The sequence below is a fragment of the Pyrgilauda ruficollis genome, unplaced genomic scaffold, assembly GCF_017590135.1.
Source record: "Pyrgilauda ruficollis isolate IOZ18807 unplaced genomic scaffold, ASM1759013v1 scaffold56, whole genome shotgun sequence".
Classification (NCBI taxonomy): Eukaryota; Metazoa; Chordata; class Aves; order Passeriformes; family Passeridae; genus Pyrgilauda; species Pyrgilauda ruficollis.
The window spans coordinates 3,655,017-3,666,782 of NW_024527266.1; the positions used below are offsets into that span (position 1 = coordinate 3,655,017).

The window sequence follows — 11,766 nt, forward strand, 5'->3', positions numbered from 1 at the left end:
GGGCTGGTACAGCAAGGAGCCCTTGTGGTGACTGCTCTGAGGGGCACTGGGACACTGAGAGAGAGCTCCACTCTCTCAGAAGTGAGAAGGTAACTCACTCCCTGGTGTCTGGGCTGAGATGCTGCAGTCTCATAATCCGTACCTGCTTGTCAGGCCTCAGCTCTTGCTAACTTCACACTGGCAGAAAATTGTCGGAACCCAGGACACCCCTCTGGGTGCCCTGGATGACGCGTGCCCCTGGCAGGGGGCTGGGGAGTCCTGCCAGGAAGCCAAAGACACTTGGGATTTTGATCTTAACCCATGTAGGAAATTATCAACCTCGTATGAAGAATCACAAGTCACAGAAGTTTAAGTAGAGTAATAATGAATTAATCACCGGGTGAAAAGTGGAATTTTGGAGATTATTACTATAGGGGTCTAGGAGGCAAAATGAAGGGACTTGGGCGTTGTCCTATTCTTCTTCCTTCTTCTTCCTAGCCTCCATCTTCTTGGTGATGGTGCCACATTTAGATTGGTCTAGAGTAGAAGTAGACAGTCTAACATCAGTGATAGGCGTTGTAAAAGAATGATAAATAAAGTACATATAACTCGTAGTATAAAATGTAGACACCAGCCCAGGGGCGGGCAGTGTGCCCTTGACAGACCTGCTGAACAGACCTCTGCGGGTCTGAGAAAAAAAATTTTAGATAATAGATAATAAACAACCTTATGAACCAGAGCCGAAGAATCCCGACTCTTCCTTTGACCATCAGGCTGGGAAAAAGGGACTCTTGGGTCATCCTGACAGCAGGAAACCCGAGAGAAAATAAGCAATGTGCACTGTCACTGTACTCTTCATCCTCTTGCACAGAAGGGCACAAGACACCTGGCACGTGTGACTCCAGCAGATGCTGATAACCTACAGGTACATTCATTTTGATAGACACTGAGCACACAATCTGCAGGGGGGTCACATCAACTACGGGCCCATGAAGAACAATAGTTGACATGAAATGTGTTTCTGTTCTTTTATTGCTTGGAGAACTGGAAGGCTTTTGTTTGTGTGTTAAAATGAGCCCACATGTGCTAATGCACATGAAGGATTATTCTTGACCCCCAAGTCCTTTCATTATAATAAAACAAGGCTGGACAATGAGACAACTAAAAATATCCCCCAATGGTCTGAACAAAAGTCAGCACCCCCTCCTCTCCCTCCTTCATGCATATTTTTTACTAAACATCATTTTCAGCCAGTTGTAGCTTTGCTTAGGAAACTCATGCTTGGGCAAGTTACAACTCACTCCCTCTTACCAGATTTGCACAATGTTTTTACTTGTGGCAGCTGGCCACAGCCTGGCTGATTCTGAGTAACTAAGCCTCTGGAGACACGTATTTTGTGAGCTATCAGCATGTGCTTGGCATGCCCGAGTTTGTTCAGTAAAAAAAATGTAGGTGGACAACCAGGGTTGTTTCCATAACTGTGTGAAATAATTGAACTGTAAGTTGCAAATGTAAATTGCAGATTTAATCCTCTTTTTTATTAGTCTCATTTCTAATGTCAGGGATATTTACATAGCAGGATGGAAACAGAAGACAGTGAGGGAATGGGTAAGCAGTGAATGATTTATTAGAGATTCCATTCAGTGTACTAGTCCAAAACAAACGAGGCAGAGCATATGGATAACTTATTTTGTATGTAATAAAAGATGGATGTTAATACCTCCCAGCCTGATCTTTAATCATATATATTTGCTTTTTGATCTAGTTTTAAAATGGAACATCTATAAAGCAATCCCTAAAGAACTTACATCGAGAATCTGGCAGAAAAGATCTTTCAGATATCTATTTGTACCGCATGAGGAAAGAAGCAAGCAAGCACTGTGAATTAGTGTGTACCATAGAGGTTGTAGGTAATTCTCCCTCAAAATTGCTCAAAATGTCTCTCTGCTTTTCCTCATTCCTCCCCTGTGTTTTCCTCAGCACTCTGTCTCCAGGAAAAATTCCTGCTAGTCTCTGGAAATGCTTTGTCCACTGAAGTGCGGGGTAAAGCTTCCTGTCCCTCCTGATGGAAGGTTCAAAGGACTCAAGTTATCCCTGCCAAGAATCCCCCTGGGGTTTGCCCTCACATTCACCCTCCTGCAAAGCAGGCAGAGCTCCCTCCTCCCCAGCCAGCCCAGCCACGCCAGGGCCAGCAGAAAGCCCATGTGCTCCCTCTCCGGGCCACTGAGGCTCAGTGGGAGCCCCAGGCTGCCTGCCCAGTGCCACCACGGCCATCATGCAGTGCCACCACGGCCATCATGCAGTGCCACCACGGCCATCATGCGCTCTCCCAGCGCAGGGCCAGCCCACCCTCCCCCTGGCCGCAGCTTTCCCAGCACTCCGAGCAGAGCACGCATCTGTGTCGCTGTTACTTTTGCTGGTTCCCCTCCTGTCCCCAGCCATTCCCACCACCCTTGCTCCCCTGCTGGAGAGGCCCACCAGCTTCCCTGCCACTGCCAGTCCCTGAGAGCATCCTGTGCCGCCGGTCTAGACTGTGCGAGTGGATGTTACTATGGAAACATTTACGTCCCCTCGGTCTTTGGTGTGCTTACTAACAGCATTCGGCATGTTTGTCTCCTGTATTCTTGCTGGTGGAAGAAGAAAACCTTTTTTCCTTTGCAGTGTTTGCTTTAAAAAGAAAAACAAAACAAAACAAACCAACAAGCAAAAACCAAAGAGGTTTTTAAAGCCCAGATATTGACCTTCCATCCCAAGGATGGAGGAGGGTCACTAGTATTAGTTTTCCAGCTCCTGCTGATGCTGTTTGGCCGGAGGTGGCTCTCTGCAGTGCTGGATTTTTCAGGGCACTTCATTGCTTCCCAGCCAGGCCCTTGGCCTCTCTCCTGCAGTGAGCTCTGGAAGAGCAGCTCCTTTCTCCTGCAGCTGGCCCCTCCTTTCTGTGTCAGGACGGACCTTACTTATCCCAGGAGTTCCCTTTGCTGAGGTCCCCAGGGCAGGAAAATAACATCCATGGTGATAAAGCTGTTAACATGACAGCAGGACTTCACTCACCATGCACACAAATTGGCGTTCCCTCAGAAGCCACCTTTTTGTGCTGGGAATTAAATTTTCTTCAGAGCTGCTCAGTCTCTGAGCAATAAATATATTATGCAATATTGGAAAGAAATTATTTTTTGACACTTTTGAGTTAGTAAAGAATAGCTAGCAGTCCTGTGCTTAGAAAATACTTGTAATTTCTTTTGTACAAAAATTCCCAAAAATTGTTATTTGTGCTTAAAAAAGAAGTGTCTTCTATCTTGGTTAAAAAATCTAGACACGGTGGAGATATCTTTGACATAATATCTGCAAAAGAAAAAATTTATGAAGGAGTTGGTGTTGTAGGTCATTAAATGATTTAACAACAGTTATTCTGCAGTCCTGCAGCAAACAGGGAAAAATATGCTTTTCTCTGTCTGGAACTCATAACACAGACAAATTTCCACCTCAGTTCACACACAAAAGGGAAAGCAGGCAGCTAGGAAACAGGCAGATCTGGGTTATGTTCCTCATTGCATACTTCATTTTTGCTTACGTGATTCTTGCGCACGCATTCCCAGAGTCCTTTCAGAGTAATCTATAATTATCTTTTCATGATGAAGGATTGGGTGGATAAATATTGGGTGCATTTCTGTTTGTTTAGCTGCTATTATGGTCATACAATCGCCCTTTTCACTTAAAGGAGGGGAAGGCAGGCAGGGCAGTGGATGGGAGAGCTCTCCCTTAGCCAGTGAGGACATGGAGTGCTGTCCACCCATCCACACAGCAATCACCCACTCGGCTTCTTTAAAAGCTGCTGCATGCTCTCAATTTCCCTTTGAGGCAAGATTTGCCTCCTCCGTAGTGTATTTATCAGAACAGTTATCTCAGACTGCTCAGCTGCTACAGTGGTGTTTTTTTGGCATTGGAGGACATTTTTCTCTGCCTCCTCTATTTTAATGAGTCATTTCAAATTCCGTGCTTGCAAAGAAAGAAAGAAAGAAAATCAAAACCAACCAACTAAAATAAAATAGCAACAAACCAACACATAGGGAAAATTGTCTTTTTAACTCAGCAGCCAGTGTTCACATTAGAGATGTCATACAGTGACATACTCTGCTTTGTAGTGATGGTGCTAAGACCAGACTGCTAAAAGTAAAAATTGGGTCACATGCCATCCTTGAAAATCATCAATCAGTTTTTAAAGACATTCCAGGCAGTTAGACCTGAGCAAACAAGGTGAAGGCTAGGCTTTACCCAAATACTGCTGAGGCTTTAACTGGAAAATAGTGAAGCCTTTTGCAGAAGTAGCTGAGAGCAAGCTGAGCTGCAGGATGATGATGTTTGAACAATCAAGGTCTCACCGCAGCTCTCAGAGCTGATGGTGCTGTGAGGCTGGCAAAGTGGAAAATCAGCCTTTTGAAGCTGGATGACTCTGACACAGTAAGGAATGACACAGGTATTGGAACTCCCAGCTCACCGGAGCTGCCCAGTGCTTGTGTGACCCGACTGAAAGGATGATGAAGGAACTGAAGCCAGTGGGAAACTGATGACTCCTGTGAGTTTCTTGCTGTGAGCTGTCTCAGTGGGGGCCAGGTGAGCTGGTGGAACTGTTTAGGTGGGGGAAGAGGTCTGACTTCTTTCCTAGAAGAAAGTTGATTTGGATCAGATAAAATGCAAAACCGCACTTTGAAAGCTACCCAAGGTGGCACTGCCCTTTGTAGCCGCGAGGCTGTAGGTGATCAATTAATGCTCACGCCAGTCCAGAGATGTCTGCACAGAGAACACGGAAGCAACTGCATCACCATGAAACTGCACGACAGGAGACGACATTTTTATTCCTCAGCTGTGGAAAAACCAACTTAATTTTCAGCCCTTGCATGTGTGTTGAAGGCACTGGTTAGACTGATGCTGTCGCTGCCCGGCAGCGCGGCTCTAGCCGGGCTCCTCAGAAGCCTGGCAGCGCCGGTGCGGCGCCATGGCCGCTGCGAGGCCGGCAGGCTGCGGGCAGACGCCCTCCTGCCCGCACACAAACATTGCGGAGAGCTCGTAATCTACGCGCTCCATGTGTGGGGCAGGCAGGGAGGGAAGGCAGCGCGTTATCTAAGGGAGCAGGGAGCCATGGCGGGCTGCCGCCGCCTCAGGGGCGCCATGGCAGCGCCTCAGCCAGGGCCGCAGCCGCCAGCTCCCGCCTGACCTCAGCGGGGCTTTGCGAGGCGAACAAAAGGAGACGTTGGAAATCGAAGTGAGGAGCACACACTGCTTCGAGAGGGGCATGTCAGGGGAAACGCACGGCTGCCGGGGGCAGGCGCCATTTCCCTGCCCGGTCGCTCTTTCTCGACCCGCTCCCAGCATCACCCTTATTTCCCCCACGGCCGCCATTTCCCCTCCCCATCCCTCTGCTCCTTCTTCCCCCCCTTCCCCTCCGCATTGGTCTCCTCCGAGCCCTGGCCAATGACAGCTCAGGGGGCACGTGAACGACTCTCCCGTAGCCAATGAGCGCCACCCTTCCCACGTGGTGAGCTGCGTGACGTCTTCCGCGCGAGTTCCAGCGTCTTTGTTGGCGGGTAAAATTCCCCCCCACAACGCTCCCCGCGGGGGGAGCATCCTCAGTCGCTCTGGTCACGTGGCACAGCCGCGCATGTATACACTATATAGTCCCTTCTTGACTGTCCTGTCGTGAAGCCGTGGTGTGTTGTCGGTGGCTCCTGTGTTTAACTCGTAGCGGAACAGCAGGAGAGAAACCAACAAAGACAGGCCAAAGATCCCGAGCTGCTGGTAACAGGCAGGTGACGCTTGGCGGAAGGATATCTCATCGCTCCAGCTTGTCTGGGAGGTGTCTCATATATAAGAGCGGAGCAGCGCCGGTGCCACCTCATTGTTTCCTGTCGCCGAGAGCGGAGGTTGTGTGCGTGGCTCTGTCAGTCTGCGCAGCACCTCCCGCGCGGCGCGGATACGAGCAGCCCCCCCTCCCCTGGCCGCCATGGCTCTTTAAGGCGGCAGGGCCAGCGGCGGCATCGGCCAGTGCAGCAGGCGCAGCAGCAGCGGCGGCGGCCTCAGCACATCCCCGGCATCTGCAACCATGGCGTGAGTATTGTGTGTGAGGGACGGCTGCTCCCTCTCTTGTGTGTTGAGAGGTGCCCTCTTACCCTCTTGAAGTGGGTTTTTGTGGTGGGTCTGTTGCGCGTGTGGTGTTAGTTGGTATCTCATGAGGAACGGGGGAAATACCTAGGTATACCAAATTAATACATTAAATACCTAGTTACGCCAAAGTGGTGCGAGGTGGGGAGATCTTTGTAACGCTCAGTACCCCCGGGTGCGGCGAGTCCCAGAAATAGCAGGAAATGCCATTTTGAAAGAATTTACTAGGAACGTCTACGTTTCCTGTCGTTGGAAAAACCTTGCTTTCGAAAAAATCTGGCATTTTGTTACGTAATACTTATTTTCTGGTGTTTTCATGGGACTAAGGGGCTTTCCCAGAGAGGGTTTCTTAGCTCTCGCGAGAGAAAGTGCTGTTGTATGTGGGGGAAAATGGGGCATTAGACGCTGTAGGGTTTTGAGTCTTCAGGACCACGTGCTATAATCGCAGATAAACGAACGGGGGTTTTTATTCATGTGGCTCCACTACTAATGTTAAATACTGTAGTAACGCAGCGTTAAGTCTGCTCTGGCCATCGGGCGCCCAGCCCTGTGCGGTGCAGCCGCGGTGGAAACGTGGCAGGACACAAAATGGCGGTGGGACCGCGAAATGGCGGCGGGTGGGCGGGGCCGGCCCCTGAGGGAGGCGGGGGACGCGCAGCAGGGCAGAAATAAAGAAGTGAGATAATCTGTGAAGTTCCGCCGTACTCCCTGAGGTGCCCCTGCTAGAAAAGGTTACTATGTTGGCCAAACCAAATACTGATGGGTGCAAGTTCTGTTCGCAGGTTTTTCACGGCACCGCACAGCAGCATTGCTGTAGTCGACGAAAAAACCTTCTACTTGTCTACATCCTTCGACGTCAAAGCATTAAAAGCTGACGAAAATGAGCTTCTTGAACAACGAGATGCTGTTGGGGGATTCAATATCCCCCTTCAGCCAGCCGTGTTCGGTGGCTGAGGAAAGTCTGGGACTCCTAGATGACTACCTGGAGGTGGCCGAGCCCCTCGGTTCGCATGGGTTCTCCAGCGACAAGGCTAAGGCAGTCTCCTCCAACTGGCTTGCTGTGGACAGTTTAGGCAACACCATAGATAGCAGTCAGGGTAAGGTATTACTTATTTTCATAAAGGGCATCAATTACATAGTACCACAACATTCCAGTTGAAAATAAGTTCCCAGGTTTTCTTAAATATGAGGGCAATGTCACATGTGTTATCTGGGCTTGGAAAAAGTCTGTGCTATGTGGCTTACCCTGTACACGGTTGCTGGTTATGGTAAAGTGCCTCTTGCGTTGGCCTTGAAATAAGACACCAGCTGCCAATGGCACTGTTTCTTGCCAGAGGGAGCAATAAGAAAGCGTGGTTGTTTGCTGTGAATGTCCCTGAGTACTTCTGGTGTTTAAATGAGAGGGTTGGAATGTCACAAGAGCTGGTTACGTTGCACCCTGCAGTTTTTAGGAGCTTAATGAAAAAGTATTTTTTCTTGATGGTTTATTCTTTGTGCTATAATACATGAGAGGGGAAAGATGCTGAGATGATAAACTGATAGATTGTTTTCATAAGCTTTAGTTGCACTGTGTGACGGTTTACTGAAGTGGTAAATTACTTTCTGTATTGTGCAGAGGATGCCTTCTCTGGCATGGAGTGGATGGTGGAGAAGATGGATCTGAAGGAATTTGATTTTGATGCCCTGTTAGGTATGGAACATCTGGAAGCCACCGTCTCACCAGACGAGCTGATGGCCACGTTGGAAGACACGTGTGATCTATTTAATGCTACCATCCAGGAATTTCACAACAAAGAACTTCCACTGATGAATAACATAATCACCCATCTCCCCGAATCCCCCGTTGGAGCAGATCCAATGGCTCCATTGTCTTCCCTTTGGTCTTTCCCCCTCTCCCCAGGGTCTCTGACTTCCACTCAAGACCACTCATTTAGTTTAGAGCTAGGTAGTGAAGTGGATGTTCTGGAAGGAGAAAGAAAGCGAGAGTACCCCACTGTTGTGGTGGTGATCACCAAGTCTGAGAAAGAGGACGAGAACCACTCTGATGATAGTGGAATATGCATGAGCCCAGACTCCTACCTGGGAACCCCCCAACACAGCCCCACCAATTCAGTTGGATCCCCCAATGGCAACCAGTTCCCTGCAGATGCCCCTTGTGGCTCTGTGCGGTCCAAACCATACGATCATCCTGCAGAGAAGGTAGTGTCAGCAAAGGTGAAAGGAGAAAAGAAAATAGATAAGAAATTAAAAAAGATGGAGCAGAATAAGACTGCTGCCACGCGTTACCGGCAGAAAAAGAGGGCAGAACAGGAGGCACTGTCTGGGGAGTGCAGAGAGTTGGAGCAGAAGAACCAGGCCCTGAAGGAGAAAGCAGATTCCCTTAGCAAGGAAATTCAGTACTTAAAAGATCTGATAGAAGAGGTCCGCAAGGCCAAGGGCAAAAGAGCTAGAGTCCCCGAGTAGGGTAGTCAGCCGTGTTGTGTGCATGTATATAAGCTTCCTGCTAAAGCTGTGTATTGCTGTCTAATAAATAATTTTGTAGTAAATGTGCAATGATGGCGTGTGATGAGTGGTGCCTGTAAAACCAGCCTGACTTGAACCACACCTGGGTGTCAGTACAAGCTCAACAAGCTATTGTGTGTCTAGTGAGTGCGTGTGTCACTTGTGCTGCTCGTTCTGGGTGGTGGATGCAGTGCCAGTGCACAGAGTGCTTGGAACTGGAGTGTGTGTGAAGTGTCTCAATTGAGCTGTCTCCCTCCATAATTGGTGTACTGTAGGGGCATCACACTGAGGTGCTTCGGGGTTTTCAGCAAATTTGTAAACTTGTTACAACGGGTGAGATTGGAGAGATGGAAGACGAAAGGTCATTAGTACCATGTGGTGGGAGGTGCTTATTTTCAGACTTGGATATTTCTCTGAGGGGAGGAACAGGGTCCAGGGACAAAATAAAGTGGGCACTGGCTTAAGAAAGCTTGCTAGGAGACAAGTGCAGGGCCAGCACCAGTGTGCACTGCCCTTGGGTTGCAGTTATCCCATGTGCCTTGGGTCTCCCTAGTATCCAAACCAGAGCCGGAGCTGTTGCCTGGCCCTGTCAAACTGCTGTGAACTGGGCCAGGTAGATGGGGTTACTGAAGTGCTCCCACTGATGGTTCACGTTCCTGTACCAGTGTGAAAGTCTGCTGCTTCAGCCAACCACTGAGGAGTCAAATTTTAAACTGTAAAGATAAATTTGCCTTCATTCAGCCAAGGCAATAGCTGAGTTGGTCCATAAAACTAGTTGAGCTCTAGTCCTGCTTCAGCTGTGCAGGGAAGGTGTGCTGGAGCAGCACCTGTGTTTGTGGGGGGGTGTTGGGTGTTAAGGATTTGGGATGTGCTATTTTTAACTACTTCATGCATGCTCAATTTGTTTTTTTTTTTTTTCTGCTGATACCCACATTTAACGTTGCTTAATCCTTTTGGCATGTGGACACGCCACTAGTGCGGCTTCCTGAGCTGCTGGGCTCAGGTGCTGGACATCGGAGCCTGGCTGGCACGCATATGCAGTGCAGTGACATCAGGGCTCCAGTCTGTGCTGGAGCGGGGAGGGAAGAGGTCCTTAAGGGAACCTTGGAGAATGGTTTCTCCAGTTGCAGCCTGCTGGGGGTCGTGGTCTCTGACATTTGAGCTGCTTGCCCAAGCCGTTATGTGAGGGGGGATAACAGCTGTGTGCTGGGGGCCCGGCTGTGCGAAGGCTACTCCAGCCGATGGATGGTGCTGCTGGCAGCAGGAGCTGCTTGCTGCCATGGAGGGCTGAGTGCGCCCGGCCCTCAGTGGTCTGTGCTTTCAGCTGCGCCTGGCTGCTCTTTAAATTACAGCACAAAGGTTCCCCATCAGGAGTTAGGGCCTGTGCCACACTGTGGAGGGGGTGGATAACGAAGACCCTCCCCTGGCCTGGGTATCATGAGGCAATTTGACTAGTCTCAAACCTCCTGGGTAAGAGCACTGGTGACCATGTACTGTATGAACGGGATGCACTGCAAGCAGGGACAAGGGACTCTGTTGTGGTTTAGGAGGCAGACCAATGTAATAGGTTTCCTTCAAATGAGCTGCATCAGCCAGGTTGGGGATGGGGATAATTAGAGGCAGAAAAGCCCCAAAGTTTTGGTCAAATTTGCACCTGCGGTGACATTGTGCTTGGTCTCAGCTGAGCCACAGAAAAGTGGCTGAGCCTATCAGCTGGTGGCTTCCCTGTGCAGGGCAAAACCCTCCTCTCCTCCTCATACTGATCCCCCTTTCCCACCACAGGGCAATCACCTCCTCTTCCCTTAGAGCCATAGCAACTTCTGCTTACACCTGGCTGCAGCCAGGGCTGAGGGAGTATCTCCTGTGTTCAGCTGCCCTTACTCAGTTCTCTGAAGCCTGGAAAAATTTGCAGTACATTTATCATCTCCCCACCCCTGTCCGTGGGGTGGGGAGGGGATCAATGCCCTGGCAGGGCTGCCCTAACAGCCCTGGCAGGACTGTCTGTGAGCCACTTGTGGCTAAAACCAATTTTTCTCCACATTCATGGTCTTCAGGAGGATGAGGCAGTGTCTGAGCTGGCCAGTAAGTACATGATTCTGGTTTCTACAGCCCTGCAGAGGGTATGCAGGTCCTATTTACCAAATGACACTCACTCCAGGAAAGGAAGATCAGAGCTGGAACAGGTGAGGAGGAATGCATGATGCATCCATGCTGCTTTGCTCTCTGCAGCTGTGTGTGTGCTTTGCAGAACTCCTTGCAGGAGAGTCAGAAACCTGCCCTTAGAGCAGTCAGCACTGTCAGTGCTTGCCGAGGCTCCGAGCTTGTGGCTTTGCAGAGGCAGCCCATATGGCAATCTCCTGCAACGCCTGCTGAAATGACGCTGTGTTTCCATAGTTAGTAGCTTAGTTAAGATTTTACAGGGGCTGGAGATCAGGGCTGACTCTTCCTCTGCATTTTTTATCTAGACTTTTCCTCCAGGCTTCAGTTAGGCGCAGCAAGCATCACACCACTTGGCTCTGCAGCCCAGCAGCTTGTCCAGCCTGCAGCAGGAGCCAAGGAACACCCAGGACACTGTCACAAGCTCCAGCCCACAAGGGTAAAACGTCTGATAGCCTCCTGCCTAATAACTGATTTTATATTTTGCAAATTGCAGGACCTCTTTCCTTTTTCTCACAGCCTCACAGAACAAATGTCCTTCAACTGATTCCTTGCAGCTTCCGTAGAGCATGTTACCATGTCCAGTATTAGATTGTAGTGCATGAGATGCAGGCTTTACCTTCCCCTGGAGGAGCCTAGTTCTTCTGCATCCTTGGAAACAGCAGAATTCCCCTAAACTGCGTTCTATAAAAGCAGTTTGAATCTGAAGTTGGCACAGCTGATGGGATTTCTGTCTCAGTTATTTTTCCTCTGAATTAAGGGCAGCAAAATAGACTTCACACGCACAGTGTGCATGAACCTCAGGCTCTGATCCCTCAGCCAGTTTTGTGCTTCATGGTAAACAGGAGTCCAATATTCCCTCACATAACCAACCAACCTCTTACAGTTCACTGCTTGCAAAGCCCTTTCTCACAAGCTTGTTTCTGCTGTTATCATAATATTTATAACTACCTTCCTCTTCACCCTGCCTTT

General features: G+C 49.4%; 1 protein-coding gene across 1 annotated transcript; it reads left to right on the top strand.

Moving 5' to 3' along the window:
* The first annotated feature begins 5,622 nt into the window (after positions 1-5,622).
* Positions 5,623-8,688, top strand: ATF4 (activating transcription factor 4). The gene is made up of 3 exons (XM_041481485.1): positions 5,623-6,081; positions 6,918-7,232; positions 7,751-8,688. The coding sequence occupies exons 2-3, from the start codon at positions 7,016-7,018 to the stop codon at positions 8,596-8,598; spliced, it is 1,065 nt and encodes a 354-aa protein (XP_041337419.1). The 5' UTR covers positions 5,623-6,081; positions 6,918-7,015; the 3' UTR covers positions 8,599-8,688.
* Positions 8,689-11,766: the final 3,078 nt, after the last annotated feature.